The 22,179-nt window shown below is 38.2% G+C and overlaps 1 protein-coding gene across 24 annotated transcripts in view; it reads right to left on the bottom strand.

Moving 5' to 3' along the window:
* Positions 1-937: 937 nt before the first annotated feature.
* Positions 938-22,179, bottom strand: part of AFDN (afadin, adherens junction formation factor) — a 116,671-nt gene continuing 95,429 nt past the window's right edge. For 6 of the 24 annotated variants that reach the window (XM_040059966.2, XM_040059976.2, XM_040059971.2 and 3 more), the window contains 8 exons: positions 21,617-21,811; positions 21,257-21,348; positions 20,612-20,800; positions 17,055-18,077; positions 10,624-10,758; positions 8,132-8,423; positions 3,873-3,951; positions 938-3,123 (listed from right to left, as the gene is read on the bottom strand). In XM_040059966.2, coding sequence (XP_039915900.1) covers positions 2,979-3,123; positions 3,873-3,951; positions 8,132-8,423; positions 10,624-10,758; positions 17,055-18,077; positions 20,612-20,800; positions 21,257-21,348; positions 21,617-21,811 — 2,150 coding nt within the window. In that variant the 3' untranslated portion in view covers positions 938-2,978. Of the gene's footprint in view, positions 3,124-3,872; positions 8,424-10,623; positions 10,759-15,269; positions 15,306-17,054; positions 18,078-20,611; positions 20,801-21,256; positions 21,349-21,616; positions 21,812-22,179 lie in introns of those variants that run through there. The other 18 variants (XR_005700179.2, XR_005700182.2, XR_005700185.2 and 15 more) reach the window with 10 other exon arrangements.

Here is a 22,179-nt window from a genome sequence, read left to right as displayed (position 1 = left end):
ACCGTCAGTAAAGCAAAGAGCTGTGCTGCCAAGGCTGACAGCTCACATCCCTAAAGCAAAGCAGGTGCTGCACTGCCCAGCAGCATCACACTAGTGTGCTCACTGACCTGAAGGCATAGCCCAAAGCACTTTTTCCCCACTGAAAATTCATTGCTACTGCTGCACATCACACACAGTTCCTCTCTCATAACCCCTGGAAATAGTTTGGCCTAGAAATAAAAGTTTCTATGACAAGGTTCGCAGCTGCAATACTACAGAGATTCAAATACACCACTTTTTGCTTGTACTAGCTTTTTTGTTTAGACTGAGGGACTCACATACAGAAGGATTGTTTCCATTTTCTTCTGGTCTAGACATTCTGCATTCAAAATTAAAAGCTGAGTTCTTTTGATGTTATAGGAGGCTCTCAATCCCATCCTCAGCAGATGTACAGCTACAGCACTTCACTGGGGCCTGGCTCCTTCCCCAAGCAGAATTTGAACTGCTGACCCCCATCAACCACAGCAAGCCCAGTGGAGACTCTGCATATACTATTTACTTTTTCAAAAGATGCCAAGTTCTAGGTTCCTCTTTGCTGTTAGAAAAATAACTCTGCACTTGAGGAAGATAAAAATACAGTGTGACTAGTCTGTATAATCGACACCACTGGCACTTACTACTTTGTAAACTGCTGGTTAAGCTGTAAAAATCACTTCCTTCCAGTCAGCACTATAGCTATCAAACATTAAGCTAAGAAATTCTCCTCTCTGATTAGTGAAGGTCAGCCTCTGTTGATTCTCCATGTAAAATTCATTTGAGGTTTTCACATGAGATACACCAACTTTGCTTGTAAATAAATTTTAAGAGGACATGGAAGGCAAAAGATACTAAGAGCCCTTCTGGTTTATTATAATGTTGTTAGGAATGCAGAATTAAATAAGAATACAAAAAAATTTAATGCAAAGTTAAATACAATACAAACTTTATTAAAAATAGGTTGCAAGTGAAATACAGTAGAAATGGGAAACTACAGCAGTTTTGATGTTTTTTTTTTCAAATAATGCACAGACAAATATGAAAAGCACTTTTACACATATTCACACTTGACCCGAATGCCCAATAGCGGCCAAATCCACTCAACTGAAGGTTATAGGTATTTTTTTGCTAAGCCTTTTTCAGAGTCTAGCAGCAACAGTAATTCAGCCACAGCATAAGTTTTTTCCTCAAGAAAAATTTGTCACTGTAAGGCTGCTAGTGTTCTCAAGATAAATTGGGAGAGGCTTGCTTTTGCTGATGAACAGACATAGCAAGCATGCAAATCCTTCATTAACACTTTGAACCAGTTTAATCTTCTACTTCATATTTAACAGGTGAAACGGTAAAAGCACACTTTCAAATAAGAAACCTGAAATACGTAAAAAATATTTACACTCCAATTTTCATTAACTCGCATTTATTTATCATACAACTCTTATTAAAAGTGATTTCTTTCCTAAGGCAGTGAAAGTCTACCCCTTTGTATTTGGAAGTGTGCACAAATCCCTAAATATATATTTATAAGAGAACAATATGATACAGGAAAAAAAATCATCTAAAGCCAGTAAAGGGCTTTGTCAAATAGAAAATTTGTTTGGAATCACAATATATATTGTCTTAACATCACACAATGAGAAAGACTCTGATGAGGTCCTTATTCCCAATATCATCAGCCACATAAGCATAGCTGAGGAAACAGTGGGAGGAAAAAGATTAACAATTTAAAATTAAATAAGGCTATAACAGTGTGAAAAAATAGCTTGAACTGCCAAAAAGGCTTTCAGTACAACAGTAACAGGATGTCAGTAAAACCAGCTAGACAGAAGAGGCGCTCGCTAGACTGCTTCCTCAGTGTGCGCACGGATGGCTTCTTGCTTGCACACCAGCTGTGAATGACCCTACGAACACTCCCACTTCCAGAATGCAGTATTGTATTTGATGCTTTACACTTCAGTTTTCTTCTCTAATCTGCCAATTCACATATCCATAGAAAAAAAAATATATATTGCTGAACTGATAATAACAGACTTATTGATACTGTTCCAGGCCTAATAACTTGCCCAGTAACTTCTAATCTGAATTTCTCAGAAAACATACCCACGTGTTCTGCTCACTTCCTAACTGGAATCCTTGCCTTTAACACACTACTAACATTTTGGTCCTAGCTGATGAAGGGCCACTAAGTGTAGCCTGCTATCTATTGCTTATATAATTTTTAATGAAACAGTTATCCAAAGGTTGTTATCTTCACATTTTTCAAAGTCTGAAGCACATATAGTGGGGATGCATCAACACAGACTTTTCCATAACTACAGATAAAATCTTAGGCATCCATTTTAGACCCAACAAGTACATAGAAACAGAAACATTTTTATTTCAAGGTTCTATCTAGAGAATGTGTGTTATGCCAGTATTAAGTAATGGTAAGATCCATATTGATATGTTGATCCTTCTATGAACACCATACAGTATGTCAAACTTGCATATGAAACCGTATTTAAGGTGGCCCAGACATTGGCTTCTTGTCAAACAACCTAAAATACTAATTTCTAGTGCACAGTTTAGTTTAGGCAGTTCAAGCTATTCTCACTCTCTCTGCTCAGCAGCTAAAACAAAAGTGTGTCTGTAAAACACCAGGAAACAGAACTTATCTTTGACAAGTGCTACTTGGTCTGGTGCAAAAGAACTTAACCCCCAAAACAGAAAAAAAGTTACCTTCACGTGATTCATATCTTTAAAAATTTACAGTGCTTTCATTGTATAAACCACAAGCTCCTGGCAAAGTAATCAGTTTTCTTGCTATTGCAACATCTCTAAGTCTTAATTAACAGTCTTAGATATAGAGGAATCAAAGTCACTCCTTTCAGAAAACATTCATTTTCTGTTCATACTTAGTAGTGTGCCCCCAATCTCAATCCCTCAATTTGGAGATCATCCGTTACATCTGATAAGGTGCTTTAATCTTATTTTGTGTTCAACTCATTTTCCAGTTCCATTAGTTTCCTCGAAGCTTTTACTTTATTGGATACATCCTGACCCTGTGAAAAAAGTCGCTGGCGTTCCCTGAACGTCAAGTTTTCTGGTGCTCCAGGTAAATCTGCATCTTGACTGGAAAAGAAACAAAAATATATTTTTATAATTCTTATCTATAAGATCCTTAATCATTCTTGATGACATGTAATGACAGCTTCTTTGACTACAGCAAAGGAGTCTCTGTTCTGTGTTCTGAAAGGTTTTGTTCCTCACATATATCTTTAACTCTGACACTTGTGCTATCACTTAAGAGAAATTTATGACTTGACCATTTATTGAATGTCAAAATAAATGGAAATGCTTGCCAATTTTCAACAAGGATGGCAGGTATAAACTAAGGCTCTGCCTGTACTAGCACAGCATTACTGCTTTGGCTAAACTAGCAAGCTTTTCTGTGGTGGCACATTTCTAAGAAAAAGCATTGGAAGACAAAGCTTTTATTGTCCCATCTTCAGTATGCTACGTGGTAAAGCCAGTATGAGATAAACACAGCTTATATTATTTATGCTTATTAAAAGTTTGGTAAGAATCCCACTGGAGAGATACTGTTCAGATTTATAAATAAATCTAAACCAGCTGAAGTTGCTAATTTATAGTGATCATTTTGTTTACTTAGTTGTAGTGCCACAACTCGTTGCTGTTCAGCAGTGCTTCAGATAATCTAAGGACTTGAGCAGAGAACTTAGTTGTGTTTTATAGTAACCCATAATAGAGCCAAAGCAGAACACTTGAGTAGCCCCTAGAGATAGAATGACAACAGAAAATACTGCAGAGGTTATCCAAGTCATTTGTATAAAATGTGTTAATGGACTCCTGTATATCACCTTTTAGATCTTTTGTCTCTTGGATCCCGATAAACCTCCCCAGCAGCTGCTCCTGTAGATCCAGTGTATGAATTTATTCCTTATGCAAAAGAAAGAAGTAAGTTTAAGGATTGCAGCTACAACACTGAAGTTTTATACTGTATTCCTTCAAAAAGGTGCAGTGCTTCTTTCAAGAAACAATCTCAAATGAAAATCATAAATAATCAGAGGTCATCTGACCTCTAGAATATTTAATCCCAGTACTATTAAATTCCAACCCTCTTAAAATGGCCTAATTTTTTTTATTCCTAATTTTGAGTCAAAACCCATTTTGTTTAGATTATACAGCACATGCCAAATCATAGTCTTTATATTACTATGGATTATTGTAAAACAGACACTAGAAGCTGTTCAAGGAGATCAACAGAAAGAGCAACACTCTTTATTATCCTGCAACAAACTCCATAGGAATAAAGTGAGCTGTAGCTCCTCTCTTTCTGAGGCTAAAAGTAAGCAAAGATTATTAGTATATACCATCTTTGCAGTTCAGCAGAATCAGAATTTAAGTCTCTGTTAAGTCTCAGTATGCAAACTGTATCACTCAGAAGATGGCCCCTTCCTACCTCCCCTGAATTTAAATTTCCAGTAACTCTTGCAGCACTGCACCTTTAAGTTGATGTAACACACAGATTTTACACATTATATTAATTCTTTGTAAAGGCCACAAGACAAAACCTTTTATTTCCAATCAGAAGTTTAATAATTTAATTTATATTTTAAACCATATTCTCTTAGTAACTCACGAAAAGAGTAAAAAAAGTGTCAGAACACTACTCAGATTCATCTTCAGACAGTTCTGGTCTCAATACCATACATGTTATGTCTTGTGAACCTTCTTTGGTACAAAAGGAGATGTTTGCTTCTTCCACTGGTACATCAAACTTCTCAGAAATATTCAGTAATTCTGAATGAGGCTAGAACACACAAGCCAATTTAGCTAATGTGTTGTAGGCCAATTTTTTTCCACCAAAAATTTGCAGCAAACCAAATCATACTCAGTATGCCAGGCATATCAAGATTTTTTCCTCTCAGATGTCAATCTCACATTCCTGTAAGTACTGCCTTCCCTACTTTGAAAAGCTTGTGGCTGGATCCACAAGCTGTGGTTCAGAGTTTCATTTGGATTAGGATAGTGGTTTTCATTTGGGTGTTGATTTTTTCCTTGGTGAGCTGACAGACTCAGTGGAAGAAGGTACGAGAGCAAAATTTGCAGAAGCATGGTTTACTAGAGTTAACACTCAGAACAGGAAAGAGCTGTAAAGGACAGGAATGTAACAGAGTCAGCAAGATGGGAGATGGTCAAACTGCACAGTGAATTCTGCATTTTGTGCAAACGGCTTTGTACGTTACGCAGGCAGTCTTCATAGAAGCTTGAGCAATCAAGTGAAGTTAACCTGTTCTCATGGCTATTTTAAAAATTATGAAATAAGAGTATTCAGAATTAGTTGTATGGTTTATGAATTAGGCTATTAAAGGCGAAGCATCATACTACAATATTCCTTAATTGTTACCAAAACCTTAACCAAGTCTTTGTAAATTGTCCTTTCGATTGTTTTCCAGGAAAAGCAAATGCGCACACACGATACCACTGAATGTTTCACTTTCCTGAGATTCATTTTTCAATTAATATTAACAGAAAGCAGGATTAGAAATGCAATTATATAGTAAATGGCATTCTGGGTTGTGGATGATGGAAGGCAGGGAGAGTGGTGGTAAGAACTAGTGACTGATGGCTCTAGGGTTGGTTAATTCATTACATGTACAGCCTTCAAAGTGCCAAACAAGGAAGGGAAGCAAGGGCTTTTACAAGCCTACATGCTGTGATGGAAGGCACATTTTACTCCTTATTACAGTCAGTTTCAAATAAGAATTTCTACAAAAAGAAAGTTCTTTGAAAGAAGAAAAAATCTGTACAGACATATAGTACCAAAGTTTCATGTCAGAAGCCTGCCATTTCAGAATATTCTTAATTCTTTGTGGTATCTGGTGTTCAAAAGCTGAAGTCCTTCTGGTACAAAATTGGTTGTGGGTTTATCAGTGGCTTCACGTGCACGGTGATTAGGCATAATGGTAGTACACAGCAGGAAGCATCCAGAATGTCTACTTATACTCCAATCCAATGAAAACGCCTTGAAAAGCTAAAACCTTCCCTCACCTTCCTTTAAGATTCAGAACCTATTACAGACCAGACAGGAGTGACAGATGGGCTTGCAGAAGAGAAGCTATTACCACAGGGACTACTACGTCCTGAGATCCCACAGGCAACACCAGCGTCAATGACCAGGCTTCCCCTGCCTTTGTAGGAGAATCACTGCAGACACTTTTTTTATGCAGCTTGGGTGTTTGTGCTGACCACAAACAGTGGAACTACTAATCATCAACTGCACCAGTGGGACAGTAATTGTAACTGAGCTAAACTGTCCCTTCAGTAATATTAAAAACTATGCAATACTGTGCAGAGCTTCTCTTCAGCACTAGAAGCAGTTCAACTGTAGCAGAAGCTAAGCTGCCCTGCAAAGGAAAGGATGCTAATTTTCCTTGCAGGAAAATGATGACTTGAGCCTCACCTGAAAAGGATGTGGACAAGCAGCTCAGTGGCCTCATATATATTCTAAATCAGTTTCACATACTATTGCAGCTGGATTAGAAGTGCTTCTAATAGATGGAAAGTATTTGGAGGCTCATATCCTCTCTGTGCCTGGGGCACACCACTGAATAAAGCAAGTGAGCAATTTTCCTAATTTGTTAGGTGGCCAAAAAAGTGATGAGGGATGTAACATATTATAGGATTCTACCTATGCCACTGAGACTTGAATTCAGCAAACAAGTTGATCATTCAGCTAGAAGCCAGCATAAACACTTTTCCTTGGGATCTTAGGTGACTTGCTACCCTTTTCATTTTAAAAGGATGAATTGATCACCTGGAGTTGGTGGTCAGGCACTTGTTAACTTCCAGCATAAGTAAAAAGAATAAACTAGGAGAATGTCATGGCCACCATCTTCAAAAGAATATAGAAGAAAACAAATGCAGAAGTACCAGCAGACGCTGCTGTTTAAAGACAAAGTGTTATATCAATAAAGTGCAATCTTATCAGAGTGAGACATACTCAAAGAGTTAAGTATCCAAGATTTCTCCTATACAGCAGCAGTTTAAAAAAATTCAAAAACTTTGGATTGAATTAGCTTTGAATTCAGTATAGTTCACATAGTACTCTGCAGGTAAAATATGGTGAAAAAGTTACTGGCAGCTAGAGCTCTAACTGAAATTAAACTTCTTTATGGTTGGCTCGGAGTCATACAATAAGATGAGGAGTCAAAGAAACACAGAGGTATGGAAGGGAAGGAGTAAAGCAAACAGCACTAAGATGAAATTTAGATTCTTGTCTGTCTACAAGGAAACTGCACTGTACAAACCAGAATTTAGTAATGGTGCCTAATACATGAAACTAACTGCAAGACCTGTATTTCTCTTGGTGCTTGTGTATTTACGAACTACATCTACAAATGTAATTTTTAAAGCCATTTGCACACACTATTAAAAGAGAGAGAACCCTGGTACCAATAACAAAGCAGAAGATAAGTTCTGTCCATGAGCCCATTAGGAGAGGTTTCCTGTGTTCAAGAAAGGTGCACTTCCAGATGTCCTGAGTAAACAGCGGTCAGTCATACAAAACAAATCACTTAGAGATACAGAGTGAAAGCCAAAACCAACAGTACTTTGATTGATTGAGTAGCAGTTAAAATCATTTCTGATTCATACATGAAGGATGGATATTTGATTTTGAAAAGTTTGGGTAAAGAGCAAGAAAATTTGAAAGATCAAAATAATTTAAAATTGAAGTATTCATATTAATATCAGGATTTAAGTCAGATCACCAGAGTGAAAACAGTGATTAAGGGAGGAGGAAATCATAAAATAAGTGATTCAATCTAGAGCACTGGAGTTGAAAATACGAGGATAGTTTTGTAGAGATGACTTATTTAATTGTTTCTACCTTTAGAGCTGCTGGCATGGATGAAACTTGGTTTGTTTGTTGGGGGCAGGGGCTGGCTTTTTTTGACAGTAGTACTGTTGGCATTGACAGGAGATGACTGGAATGAGTTGGAAAGAAAGATGCCATCTGAAACTGGGCGAGGCTGGCGGGAGGGCTGCTGTGGCTTAAGGGTGGCAGGAGGAAAGTCACCATAAGATTTTCTTGTGCTGGAGTACTTATCCTGACCTGCTAGATTGGAATCCTCCTCCTCCTCATCATCATCATTGTATGCAACAAACTTGGCAGTATAAATCGTGTCAGGGGAGAGGACCTGTGTTTTGAGGTAAGAGGTGTTTCGCTGAGGTGGGGGAGGAGGAGCGTTAGATGAAGGGGTTGGGGATGGGAGTTCATATTCCCGTGGAAGCGGAGGTCTGTACAGACCAGGCTCGTCAGGTTCCAGCAATCGTCGCTCAGCTTCATCGTGCTGCCTGCGCCTTTCAGCCTCTAAGCGACTGTAATACTCCTCTTCCTGGCGCCTCTGAAAGCCCAGAGGAAACAGAAACACAGTGGTCAGACATTTCAATCCACACGATGTAAGATTTCCATCACTCAGCTACAAACATCTTCCCTCAATCTTTTTTGTCCCCTTTTCTAGCAATAAGCAGAGCATCTACACGGACTCGTACAAAGAACATTTACTACTAAGAGTGAATGGTTTTCGCGGGTGCACTGGTGTTTGGCCAGTGGTCAAACCGTCACATTTGCAAAGCACCAGCAGCCAACCAATAACACAGTGCAGCTGTTATTAACAGATTTACCTCTGCCTGTGGTCACTAAGGCAGGTTACTGCCTGTGTAAACTAAGGCATTCCAACATTTATTACTCAGACTGTAACTGCAGTTAATAAGGTGCAGATTTACTAAAGCTGTAAAGAATCTGTGGGAGAGGAAAATAACTAAAATTAACTTCCATCTTAAAAAAGAACCTTGTAATTTTGTTTCATGCTTATACAATGTAAATTAGTCAACAGAGCCTTGGAATAGATGACTACTAACACAGTTTCCTGCATAAACACCAGGGAAACTACTTTCCACACAAAAATCGATTACAAAGAACTTTTCCAAAACAGGCATCAAATAAATGCTGTTAAAAAGCATTTAAAACAGAAACTATGCTAATGATACTTATATGAGGTTACTGACCATTTAAAAGGTCATGAAATATCTTCTATGCATTCTTGCTCTTTAAAAGACTGTTCTGTTTTTAAACGAAATAGCATTTAATTCTGTCCAGCTCTTGTCTTAAACACATTGTAAATTAATACAAGGGTTTATTCAGTAGTTTGATAACAAATGAGGCATATTTGGGAACTGTATGTTATGAAATCCCTTGGGTATAAGCATAGTATAACTTCTACTGGGAATATATGACGTTTGGAATAACCATCATTTCTGGTGTTAATCCACGTTTAAAAGAATCCACCTTATCTGCTTATCTGTCTAACACTGAGTCAGTTATTCTGAAAAAATAATTAATAGATCTGATCTTGTTCTTCTACAGCAAAAACATGAAACTCATCTCCTTGTACTACTCTCTAAAACCATTTTACCAATGGTACTGAGTTGGTAGAAGTATCTCAGTCAACATCTGTCAGTGAAAGCTCTTTCAAGTGTGATCCAGCTGTCATTTGACTGCATCATTGTCAGAAGTTAAGAAAGCCATAGTTGTTTCCTCATGGTTGCATTTTTTTAAGCTCCCCACAATATACTTTTAAATACTTTCCTCACTCCAGATACTCCTTCCTCACTTCTCTCTTATTACCACCTCTTCCACTCATCAACCCATGCTGTTTATAGGAAAAAAAATTATCAAAGCTTGAAAAATAAATGAACATAGTTAATATATCTAAGGTTTGGTGGCTTTTTAAATATATTTGCTCAATCTCCCAAAATAAACAACTTTAAAAGCTAGCCTTCTTTCTTCCTTCTGAAGTAAGTGTTACTAACAGGCAAACTGAACAGAAGTAACTGCTTTCTCTAGGAAGAAAAAGGTCTTAAGAAACATGCTAAGTCAAATAAGTTGCTTTGTCTTCTACTTTTATCAGTTAAGCTTCTCGTATTGATGTATAATGTTTCAAAGGAACCTACAACCCTGATTCTTTATAATTTGACTGCATACTTATCTGCTGAAATTATTTACTTGCTTTCTAAAAACCTCTTCCTACCCTCCCACAGTCCAAACATGAAAAACAACATGGAACATTCATCACTACTCCACTGTATTTCACACTTCTCTCTTTATCGATATTAAAAAATACTAGAGAAATATCTAAGTGCCATCTCTGGGGCATAGGAGCACCCAACAGCACTAACTGAGCCATGATAATAAAGAGGGTATGCAATTTATGTTGGGAGCTGAAGGGAAACAGGAAGTACCTGATTTCTGCCGTAATTTTCAGAAAGGCTCTGAAGGTTAAGAGCCTTGCCACTGCCAAAAACGTTTGGCACTTAGCCTGCAGTACTATTTCTGCAGCATCAGTCAACTCCAGCCAGCAGGAATGGGCTGTTTGTTTAATTACTTTTTGGGTTGGACTGGACAAACTGAAGCCTTGGGCCATGGCCCCTTATCACCAGGACTACTGTGTTTAAACCCTGCTCTGACCCAACACTAAGCTGGTACTGGCCAGGCTGAAGAGGAAAGGCCTGCAAGAACCCCTGTGGCACTCAGAAGAACACAACCTTTTCTTCAGCCTCTCTCCTGGTCCGCTCCTCCTCTTGCTGTCGGCGCTCTTCTTCCTGCCTGGCCCTGTCTTCTGCTTCTCGTTTTCGCATTTCTTCCAACTGTTGCTGCCGTCTGCGTTCTTCATCCTGTAACTAACAGAGACAATTTTAATTGGTCACTCACATGGGCAAGATGGGTCAAAAAAAGTAACCAAATACTGGCATCTAAAAATAACTCATTAAGTAGAAAATGCTATGCAACAGATCCATCAATATAATTTCCAGCCATTAGGAGAATGCTTTTTTTTGCACTGGCTTGCCTAAAATCTCCAAGAGGGGGGAAAAAAAAAAAAGCAAACCAGAAGCGCACAGAACTACCTACATAAAAGTACCAAGTAACAGGGAGACATTCTTAGCAGTCATGTATGAACCCCCAGTAGAAGGCAGAGGTGACTCATGTTCCAAAGAGCTTCAACAACCATAGTCCCATAGGTACAGTAAAGTGAAATTAAAAACTGGGAAACCAACAGTCCACAGGCTCCAGCAGTCAACTGTTTTGTTCATTCTGGATTAGAATTTAAGCACCGGAAAATCATGACTCATTAGTCAAAGGGTCAATCCATTTAAAGTAACAGGCTCATTCAGCAAGTCTACAAATAGTCTCAGGAGATAAATAAAGTCTCCCACTGTATCTGCAGCAGATGTATTCTGGAAAAAGCAGTGAAGGAAAGAAAACTTTTGACTAGTGGGATTAAACATCTTACAAGAGCAACTCATGCCCAACAGACAATACTGGTTTATGTATGTGTATGATGCTGCACAGATAGGAAAACTGAGCACAATCCAAACTTCGCATGATTCTTTAAAGCTAACAGTATATAAACCCTTGACGGACAGGAATATTCACTGGCACAATACAAGCAAAAATTAATTGGACTACAGGCTGTGCTATTTTTTACTGTAGCATATGTTTTAAAGTAATTTCTTTCCTCCACGCATTTTTTTTTTTACCCTTATTAGTATAAATCAACAAATTATTTGATCTTGCTATAAACTGCATGTAACACGAATACTTTTCTACTCCTGGGTTTTATTTTACAATCCAATTTCACTTACAGAAAAAGACCCTTAAGACACAAAGCAGTACATGAGAGAAAGAGAAATTAAATCTTAATAGACTCTGTGAGGACAACCTTCATGTAAGTATCTTTCTCCCCATGTAATTAATTAATTTTAAAAGTCTAAATAGTTTGGCTAATTTTCTTACAATTACTTCCCCCCACTGTTTATTTTTGAGCATGAAAGCTAATGAACAAAATTAATTAACTTCATTTAGGCACTAATATGGTGAATGTATTCTGGAGGATGCTACATCCAAATAAATTCCTCTTATTTAGGGCTAAAAATTTGTCATTCCTAACTGAAAATGACAAAGATAAAGATCAAGCTCAGTTTGCACTCTAGAGCAGGGAACAGAGTAGTCAACCAACTCCCTGCTTCTTGTCTTAGTTATTAGAAAGACATTATTTTATCAAAGGAGATAATATTGCTGTCAAAAGTAAAGACAACTAGTACTTCACAAGTTTACACAAGAGAAGTCATTTCCTCTTAATAATAAACAAAAAAGAAAAAGGCAAGCAAAAACTGCATGGTGAGAAAACACAGGGAAACTCCTGTCCCAGCTACATTTAGAAAAACACCCTGAACATGGTAGTTACTGCTCCCAGGTTATGGCATGGATGCCTTATTCCTTAGCAGTAAATATTCCTATTCAAAAGCACTTAAACAAGAAAGAATTTCCAACTAAAAGAAAAAGTAAGACTGGTTTATTTGTCTTCTGACCATAACTAAAGAAAGAAGGCAAAAGTGACCAAGCTGCCCACCTGGAACTATTGTTAACCTCTGAATCATAAGAACTGTGAAGACTATCTAGGTCAGAGGCTGTTCTAAACATAATACCTATAGGAAAATGGCTAAAAATTATATGGAAGGCAGAAGTGAGAATACAGCAACTATTAAGAGATGACATTTCATTTATTTATGATCAGTAACTAGTTTCTACTTTGGAGCATTCCCAGACCAAGGCAGGGAGCAGTGGTATGATGAGGTATGCCAGAGCAATTGCAGGCATTTGTGTCTGAAATTCTGTGCATACAATAGTACTAACTAACTACTAACAGTACTACTAACAGTTCTAACTTCACCCCAAATTATCAAGATGCAAAGGAAAATCACCTTTGCATCCCACTTCTAGTGAGAGGGCTGTAAGATGCCCAAGTTGAGTATTTTGATTGGATGCTTCTCTATCCCAATCAGTTTTTCTCCTGTTTAAAACTCACGTTTTCACCTCAATTACTGTACTTCCACATCTTCTCCAAGACCATGTTAACATTTTAACAGGGAAGAACAGCTAATTCATACAGCCAGAATGATGGAGAAGAGCCTTCTCCCAGCTGTAACTGAGCAAAGCAGCTGAGCACAAAGCACCAATTCTTTTCCCCTGCTCTGACCCATCTCTACTGCAAAGCGCCAACCGCTCAGCCAGACAACTTTGTCTCCCTATTGCCACTACTCCTGGGAGGGCAAAGAAGTCCACCTTTCTTCTGAGCTAGTTCTCCTTGTAAAGGGCAATATCAGTGGGCTCATCCTACCAGGAATATTAAGATATTCACAGGACTGGCAGGCCATTCTGAAATCCAGGAAGTCTCAAATTTCAGACAACATTCATTTCTCCAAGCACTGCTTAGAACACTCTAAAATGTTCCAGGAGAACTTTAAATTTACATTTACTTATTTAATGACAGCTAAAAAGCTGGGTCAGATCTCACAGTAGCCTGGGAAATTAAAAAAAAACAAAACACTATCTAAGCTGGCAATTCTTGTATTAACTGTTCACAACCTTCCTTCAGCCTTGTAATTAGCATAATAGCTATAACAATGCTCACCCTAGACATACAGAAAGAGCATCAAACATGAGAAAGTTTTGTTGTTGTTTTGGGTTTTTTTTAAGGAAAAAAGTAGCAACTACTTGGGTATACAAAGAGGCATTTTTGAGATGTGTTTATGTCTTGAAAGTCACATGAATGGAATAAAAATCATGAAATTAGGAAAAAGTGGTATTTGCTGGGAGTAGTGTTCAACTATTTCAGAACTAGCTTGCTGCCTTTTTCTAAAGCTATATTTATGAACATCATACATCATCAACTAATTCAGGCCATGCATCCATCTAGCCCAGTATTCTGCTGCCTCTGACCATAGCAAGAAGAGCTGCACATAAGCCTGGCCTTTTCTTCAACATTCCCCCAGCATTTAGCATTGTGCTAGAGATGTCAGCTGGTACAGCCTTGTGTAATCCTCTGAGTATCTGTTCGCAGGTGTGATGTCTATGCATTTGTCTAATCCGTTTTTCAAGCTGATGATACCATCTGGCTTCACCAACGTCCAGTCTCTGAAAGATCCAGATGTTTGCAGTTTGCTTGGAAAAGTACTTTATCTATCTAGTTGCAGTTCCAGTAATCAAGGTTTGAGCAAAAAAAAATATGGGTGCAGTAATAAGAAAATCTTGATAAGATACTAAGTCTGAAAAATCCATGACTCCTGGTCTTGTCCATTAATTCATAAAGGTGAAATGTTTCACCTGTTCCACTGCTGTAAACACTCAGATAACACACAAATACAAAACCGAACACCTTTGATTTTATAAGTTACCTGAAGTTTGCATTTTAAAAGGTGATTTTCTTTTTCGTAAGGCAGTGCTGAATATCCAAATCCATATTTTGAACTGACACATATTACAATTTTTTCAAGCAGCACAAATTAAATTTTAGTAACAGGACTTGCAAGCATCACCTTTCTTTCAAACTGGTTCACTGATTATACCGAAACTGACTTTGAAGGGGATGTATTCCTGCCCTGGAAGATTACAAAACTCCTTTTCCATGTCCCCATGTCCAATGAGTGCAATAAAATACAGAATTAGCTGGAGTCATAGCAATTACTGCTCCAGTTTGAAAGTCTGTCATGTTTTAGATGCAAGAGAATAGTATTAAGCAATTGAAACTGAAATTGTGCTGTAACTTAATGACTGCATGCTTATGCAACCAACTTGGAAATATCAGTTCAGAAGTAATTTCTGCGTTTACAACCCATTTTTATGTTAATGCCAAAACCAAACACCTCTAACACCTGCAAACAACAGGGTGTCAGCATGCACTGAAAAAGTATGCTGTACTATAAGGCTCTTAGTACAATTTCCCTTCAAACCGGAAAGGAAGTGTTCTTAGAGCTCTTCTAAAACCTGCATGGGTGCGAATGAGAAAGGAAGCAATCTTACCTCACAGCCTGTTCATTCAAAGTTATTAGTAAGATTTTATAATCAAAATTGCACAAAACAGCAGATATAGTTTTATGTTAGACTACTGCTGCAACAAGTAAGTCTACAAGCAGAACACAACATCTAAAAGGAAGGAAACACAGGGAAAGGAATCACTGTATCTGAAAACATTCAAATGCATGCTTGCATTTAGCTTACTGCTTACTGTTTCATAATGATCTTTGAACACCCAAAGATGACAAATCATCATCCAAAGCATAGAGGATTGTTATTTATAATAAAAAGGAATTGAAATGGGAAAGAGATATTGAAGAGAAAGAAACAAACATACCAAATCTAGAACAGAGATTGCTGGCACAGCAGTCTGCTGCAGGTAGTAAGAAAGGGGAAAAAAAAGAAAGATGCATAGTGTAAATAAAGGTAAGTTAGATTTATACTATTTCAAAAGCATTTTCTTTTACTTGTTTAGTTAGCTGCTTTAGAATGAGCAACTAAATGGATACAAACATGAAATACAGAAATGAAAATGAATAATCCAAAATTTTTATCAGTATTGACTCATGCAACACCTCAGTAGTTCTGCAGAGATGCTACTTAACTGCATCTCTAAAAGTGAAATGTAACCAAAATGCAAATATGAATTCAGTTCAAGACAACTGTTATTTTTTAGTTTCAAAATGTTCCAAAAAGCTGGAAGAACTTCATGCACAAATAGTGTTTTAAAGCCAGCAATTGCAGAGAAGACTAATATAGTTATGGCAGTTCTACATGAATTTTTTTATGCCCATAGGTAACTATGTGCCACAAATTGCCTGTTAGCAATGCTGGACTTTAGGGCAAGCTGTTTTCCAAATATATATATTTAGCGCCTCCTTTCTTCAGTTTCCAAGTTTGAGGTATCTATTGTTTTACACAGTAATAAAGTTAGGCACAAGAAAAAAAAGGAAAGCAATGCAGACTGCAGCGAATATGAGAAGGGTAAGGTTAGGAAATGAAGCTGCCAAAACAATCCTGAACTCAAATCCTACTCAAGCCACTAGCTGTTTCTGAATGTCAAAACAAGCATGTCCAAACATTTCTCAGAAATTAAACATTGCTTATCACAGAACTAAGTCAACTTTTTAAGACAAACACACAGAAGACACTGAACATATTACAGAGCTAGCTTTTAAGCCTGGAAAAGCATAGCTATTGGTATGTAACTTGGGAATCCATACTGTTATTCAGAAAATAACAGATTTTCCTATAGAAAGTTTAATAACAGTAGATTTAGCAGAGTCTTGGGAGACAACGGCCACCAGCTGTTAAAAGAGCGGTTAAAAATTTCTATTCAGTTTTATCATCTTATTACATATATTATGAGCTTTCACAGAACTGAAGCTAAGGTAAGCAGATCTCAGATGCTGATTAAACTGGACACCATGAAAAATCCAGGCCTGTAGGAGTTGGAGCTCTAGATAAGGTGATTTAGCTATTACACCACCCAAAACCACATAGCTCAAGCAATGCTCCCTCCACTGCTGAGGTCAGCACTGAGGGGTGGTAGAGGTAAAGGTAGCAGCTGGATCAGACCAGCAAGTTGGAATGTCTGTTCAGCACACTACTCCCTGGAAACAGTATGCATTCAGTGTTCGTGTTCATGTCCCAAGATTATAAATAAAAACTTTTAGAGGTAAATACACTGGGGAGGGGAGGGAGAAATCACACTATTTTTATTCTTCTCTAAATTTATATTAGTTATTTTTATTTATCTCCTACAAACTTCTGTAATTTCAAACATTTCTGCTTACCTTTCTGCAAGCAAGTTTCTGCCATATTCTACCTTCTAACCATACTCCAGGTACATAGCAAAAACCCGTTATCCAAAGCGAACTTTTCTCTCCCCCAAACCAGAAAAGTAAATTCAATCACTAAATTGAATTCTATAAAAGATAGCTTTGATACTTTCATAAGACATTACTTAACTGATGAAACTACTCCAAGTTATTAATTTTAAAATTCAAGCCATTTAAGAACGTGCCATCCTCCTTTACCCTCTAAGAACATCAAAAGCATGAAAACCCACCAAACTAGAAATTTACAGTATTTTTTTACAGAAAGGATTATCCCCTTTTACCCTTGCTCTTCTTTCTGCCTCCAGTCGCTGCATGATGAGCATAGTATCCACCTCATCATCCTCCTCTTCATCATCATCTTCATCCTTTTGCTTTGATTCTTGCAGTCGCTTTTGGAACTGCCACTCAAGCATGAGTTTGCGGAGGCGGTCGTTTTCTTCCGCTGTACGATCAGGCTTGTTCTGAAGTTCCTGAATCTCTTTACTCAGCATGTCCACAATGTGCATCTGTTGCTGCTTCTCCAGTTTCTCCTTCGCATCCCGTTTCCACGGATCTGGAGAGAGGCTATCACCAGAGGACAGTTCTTCCTTGCTGATAGTAATGTACTGCAGATCTCTCCGCTCAATAGTCCGTGGCTGCTGTTGGGGCTGCAGCTCTCGAATAACTGTTTCTTGAGACCTCTGCAAAGTCGAGGGTTTTTCTGCTTTCACTTGTTGAAGGGAGACAGGAGGAACCACAGGCTGAGCAGGAATCAGTGGCTGAGAACGCATTTGGCCCAGTTTTCTCTCCTGCTCACGACGTTTCCTTTCTCGTTCTTCTTCCAAACGTGCCTTTTCCTTTTCATACCACCTCTGATGCTCTTCTCTTTTTTTACGCTCAGCAGCAGCTACCTGGGAGGATGCTTGTGCTCCTACCTGATTTGGAGGAGGTGGGGGAGGCAGAGGCAAATCCATTTGCAGTTCATCAAATTCGGCAGCATAATGCACTGGAGGAGGTGGTGGTGGAGGGGGAAGATCTGTTCTGATGGGCTGGGAAATGGCCACTGGAGTCGGCTGGCTAGTGGCTGGAGTCTTCCAACGGCCAGGTCCACTTTTAGTTAAACAGGAACCAGGCGACACGGGTTTGGAGGAATGGTTCAGGTGTTCCTGGCTAGATGTGCTAGAATCCACAGATGAGTTCATCCACTGATCGCTGTCTGACTTCCGATCAATGTACTCCACATCCTTCCGTATAACAACTTCCAAACGATTCCTCTCTGGCTGGAAAACTTTGTCTCTGAGCTCTTCCTGGGAACGAGCTACACGCTGAAAAATATTAAACAAGGCATGTGTATCACAGTTTATCCACATTAAAACATATTTTAAAACAGCTTACAAAACATATTCTCGTTACTGAAGGTAATTACTTTTAACAAATTTCAGCATTTCTGTGCCCAGTAGGTTTCCCAAAACCACCAATAAAATATTCTTTTCAGTCTTCTTAATTCATTCAAGTGATGGAAGGCTTAGCAAGCTCCTGAGAACTGCCTCGTAACTGGATTGGGAGGAAGGATGGATGCAAAATGGAGTTTAAGCTGAAAACCTCCCCAGCTCGCACAGTTTCTCAGGACTACCCCTGACAGTCCCTCCCCCACATGTGAGTATGAGAGTGCTGGTAGCTCTGAGCAGTGGCTCAGTCATACCAGCTCTGCTGTTCAGGCTTCAACTGGCTTCACTGAACATCTTTTCTATTGGGACAGCAAACAGAAAGGCTGCAGAGAGAGAGAAGAGTGTCTCTGCTGCCCCTCCTCCATTAACAGGCAAGATGCCCTGCAGGAACCTGCTCCTGGAAGATGAGTATAATGGCCTGAGATTTTTGTCACTTTAGTGCATCAAACACCAAGTCTTTTTCTACAGAACCTCTGGGTCCCACTGCACTGAACAACCACCTGAAAAGGAACACTGGACCATAAACGAGGATTATTAAATCTGTTAATGATTTTCTTGAAGCAAATATTCATACTTTGAATGTTAGGAACTGCTAAGCACTGAACACATAATGCACCAATTATCAACAACTGAGAGAAGACTAACAAAGCAAACTCCTTTTATTTTCCTCCATCAATGACCTTAACCATGACCTCTAAAGAATGCCTTCTTTGAGAGGAACAAGGGTATTTTTTATGCTCTATTAGTCCAGCAGAGCAGAACACACAGTTATTTGTGTTAGATTTGCTGTGAAGATGCACCTAGCCAAAGTTTGCTAATGCCTTCAGAACAGAAAACAGGCATTTAGCAGCATTTTTTACAAGCCCAGTTTCCCTCTGCAAAAATTGAAGTGGATTTTTTTATTTTTGTAAATTTTTTTCTTCTCTCTTCTTATAATTTTCAACTTAAAAGAACTATTGTCTGGCAGGGAAAAACTACAAACACTTTCAGTGCTTGTAAGGAGTTAAAGCTTCTATTTTGCTTTAGCAAAATCTTTTTCTGCCCTGCCTTCAGCCTTAAGGCTATAGCTCAAATTCAGTGTCTTCTGTCAACAACTTTAATAGATGGGCTTCATCTTTACCAGTTTTAACCACCTCATCTAAGCTACTCAAGCTTGTTTTAAGCAGGGGAGAGATGCATGTCCAGGCAGCAATTATCATAGAATTCAGTTAAGACAAATGGGTAGGAACCATTCTCTGGAGACACTCGCCTCCCCTTCTCCCATCACTGACAGAGAGCACGGAGATGTTAAATATGCAGCTAAGATTGAGACGGAACTCATGAAATGTGGAAGAGTTAAGCATGGATATTCAGTAAAATATTTCCGTATCTATTTGCCACAGTCGTTCAACTTGCAGCATTCCCTTTCAAAATTACCATCCTACTTTGTGCAAAACATCTGTTTTTTAACAGCCCAAATAATGAGAATTTAATCTCTGTAACACTGAAAAAAAACCCTAAAAAAAAGGTGACTTTTTACTGAATTCCCTTGCCCATACACGTGTAAGCAACTAATAAACAATTCTTTCTCTGCTTACTTAGAATCCCATGATAATTTATACAGCCCTTTTCCAAAAGTAAAAGATAAGCCTTGTGTAAGGCTCTGCTCTTATCACTAATTAAGGGAGGGAAAAAAAAAAAGCCCTCTATATTTTTAAGTCTGGTGGATTAGAGAAAGAAGATCATCCAGTAACTAGATTTAGTAGATCTAGGTTTAATTTCCTGTATGGATTTGAGTGATGTTCTCACTAACAGGAGAAGAACAACACTGTGTTTGAATTTCTAAAAGTACAATGCGTGTAAATTCATTCCATGTCAAGATGTCATGAACAAACACTTTGATAGCATATACAATTTGAAATTATGTATTTCTTTTTTTTTACTAGGAGCAGGGAATGTGTTTCAGTGAACACCTTGGATAGGTCTCAAAGTACTGTTTTATTTCAATTTTAATACTTTATCACTTAAACAACACACCCTCCAGGTAAACATTTTTCCACATCAACTTTCCTGGAAGAATGAAGATTTAGTTTGCTTTTCAGAAAACCACAAAACATTTTACAAGATGAAACCTACTACCATTTACACCCCATTACCTCTAATGGGATTAAAATATCCCAGATAACAGGTCTGGAGAAGATGGTAACAAATTCTATGAAAAAAAGTGGGGAAAAAGGCAAAATGAGAAGGAAAAAAAACCCCATAGGGTTCCTGAACCCAAGCCCATCTTGGCAAAAGTATAGTTGTTCCTGTCTTACGGTATAGCTATAGAGAGCTGACTACTCTGAAAAAAGTCTCTAGCAGTCCAGGAAGGGAAAACAAGCAGTTTCCTTCTGGTTTGTCTACTTATACTGAAAAAAATTACTTCTCACCTGCATGGTAGTATTGATAGAATGATTACTTTCTGCCTGGAGCTGTGGTTTTTCTTCATAATTTGGCCACTGACTCTGAGCTGGACCCATTCGATCCTGGGACTTAGAAGCTGGGAATGTGAAATACTCTCTAGTATACGTCTGTGTTGGGATAGGATAAGCTTCAGGTCGTGGTGGCAGAATCTGTTCCTGAAAAAGGTAGAGGAAAAAAAAAAAAAACAAAACCAGGTAGAATTCTCTAATCACATAGATCTGTATGGAAAATTGTTCTAAACATGCATTTTCCAAATATTTTCTTTTGGCTCCAAAGAGCGTTACTCATTTGGGACAGGAGATAAAGAGGCTGCCTAGTATCAAATATAACTGTGGCTATGACTCATGTTTTTATGGTCTCAAAGCGAGTATGCAATATTGTACAAACCTAAGAAATCACAAGGACAACTTCATGAACAAAGTTTAATGAAATCATTGAAAACTGTCTCAACCTTTCATCAGCTGTAAGAACCAAAACCCCACCCAGTCACCAAGTGCCAGCACTGTGGTCAAACAGTTCAGTAAGACACTGAACTATTTGACTTAAGCACACTGACACTACTGATAGATAGAGAAAGTTTAATAGCCAGCATTTTGCTTGCCACTTCTGACCTCTGTACAAAGATTTCCAGTAGAGACCGAGGTTATTTTGGTGGTAGTTCCAGATGCGTAAGCGTTCTTTCCCCCAGGGCTTGGAGGCTGATCTGTTGCAAAGTTAAAGGAAGCATTTACACGACTGTTAATAATAATTTACAGAACTTAATAAAGACTTAATAAAGTAAGAGTATTCACAAAATAACTATGATTTTTTCTTTAAACAGTTCTAGCAAGAGGCTTGCTCCAAATGTTACTACTACACTGATATTTAAAACTTAATCAATTTTTAAAAACAATCACTCCCTTTTGAATACAACAGCCTCTAAAACTACTGGAGGAGGCATCTATTCCCAAAAGAAGGATAATTTTTCTTACTTGCTACATTGGGACTGGAACGATGATCAGCTCTGTTCTTCATCAATCTGTCATCCCCTGGCAGCTTCTTTGGTTCACTGTACTCCGTCCAGGGCAGCTGAGGACTCTCAGGTGATCCATTTTGCGTGGAGTTGTTATACAGCTCAAAACCTTCACTCTTTGGTCGGGGTTTACCTGAGCCACGGCGGTCAGAAACTGTAACAGTTGGATATGTAGTTTCTCCTTTTCACTTAACTACTGCCTAGTATAGCTTTTTTTCAAACCAGAGCTACCTTGAGCTTATATTTAAAAAGTAAGTTCTCAGTAAAGTAGATGCTAGATTTAAAAGTCTTTATTTATTCAAATATGCAATCCCAATCCTGCATCAAAGATAGAGAATTCCTTCAATCTGTATTCTTCAAAAGAACTTCTGACAAGGTACCACAACAATTGGAAAAACTAAATGTTATACTGAAAGATCTCTGGATGACTGAGGCATATGGCATCTGGGATGGTGTTGTGAACTGTGATAATAAGGATTTGTCCTTTTAACCCTTTTCTTTCCTGTACTGTGGTACTACACT

This window comes from Hirundo rustica, chromosome 3 (assembly GCF_015227805.2).
Source record: "Hirundo rustica isolate bHirRus1 chromosome 3, bHirRus1.pri.v3, whole genome shotgun sequence".
NCBI lineage: Eukaryota > Metazoa > Chordata > Aves > Passeriformes > Hirundinidae > Hirundo > Hirundo rustica.
The sequence above is the reverse complement of the archived record's forward strand: the minus strand, read 5'-3'. Positions and strand labels throughout refer to the sequence as shown.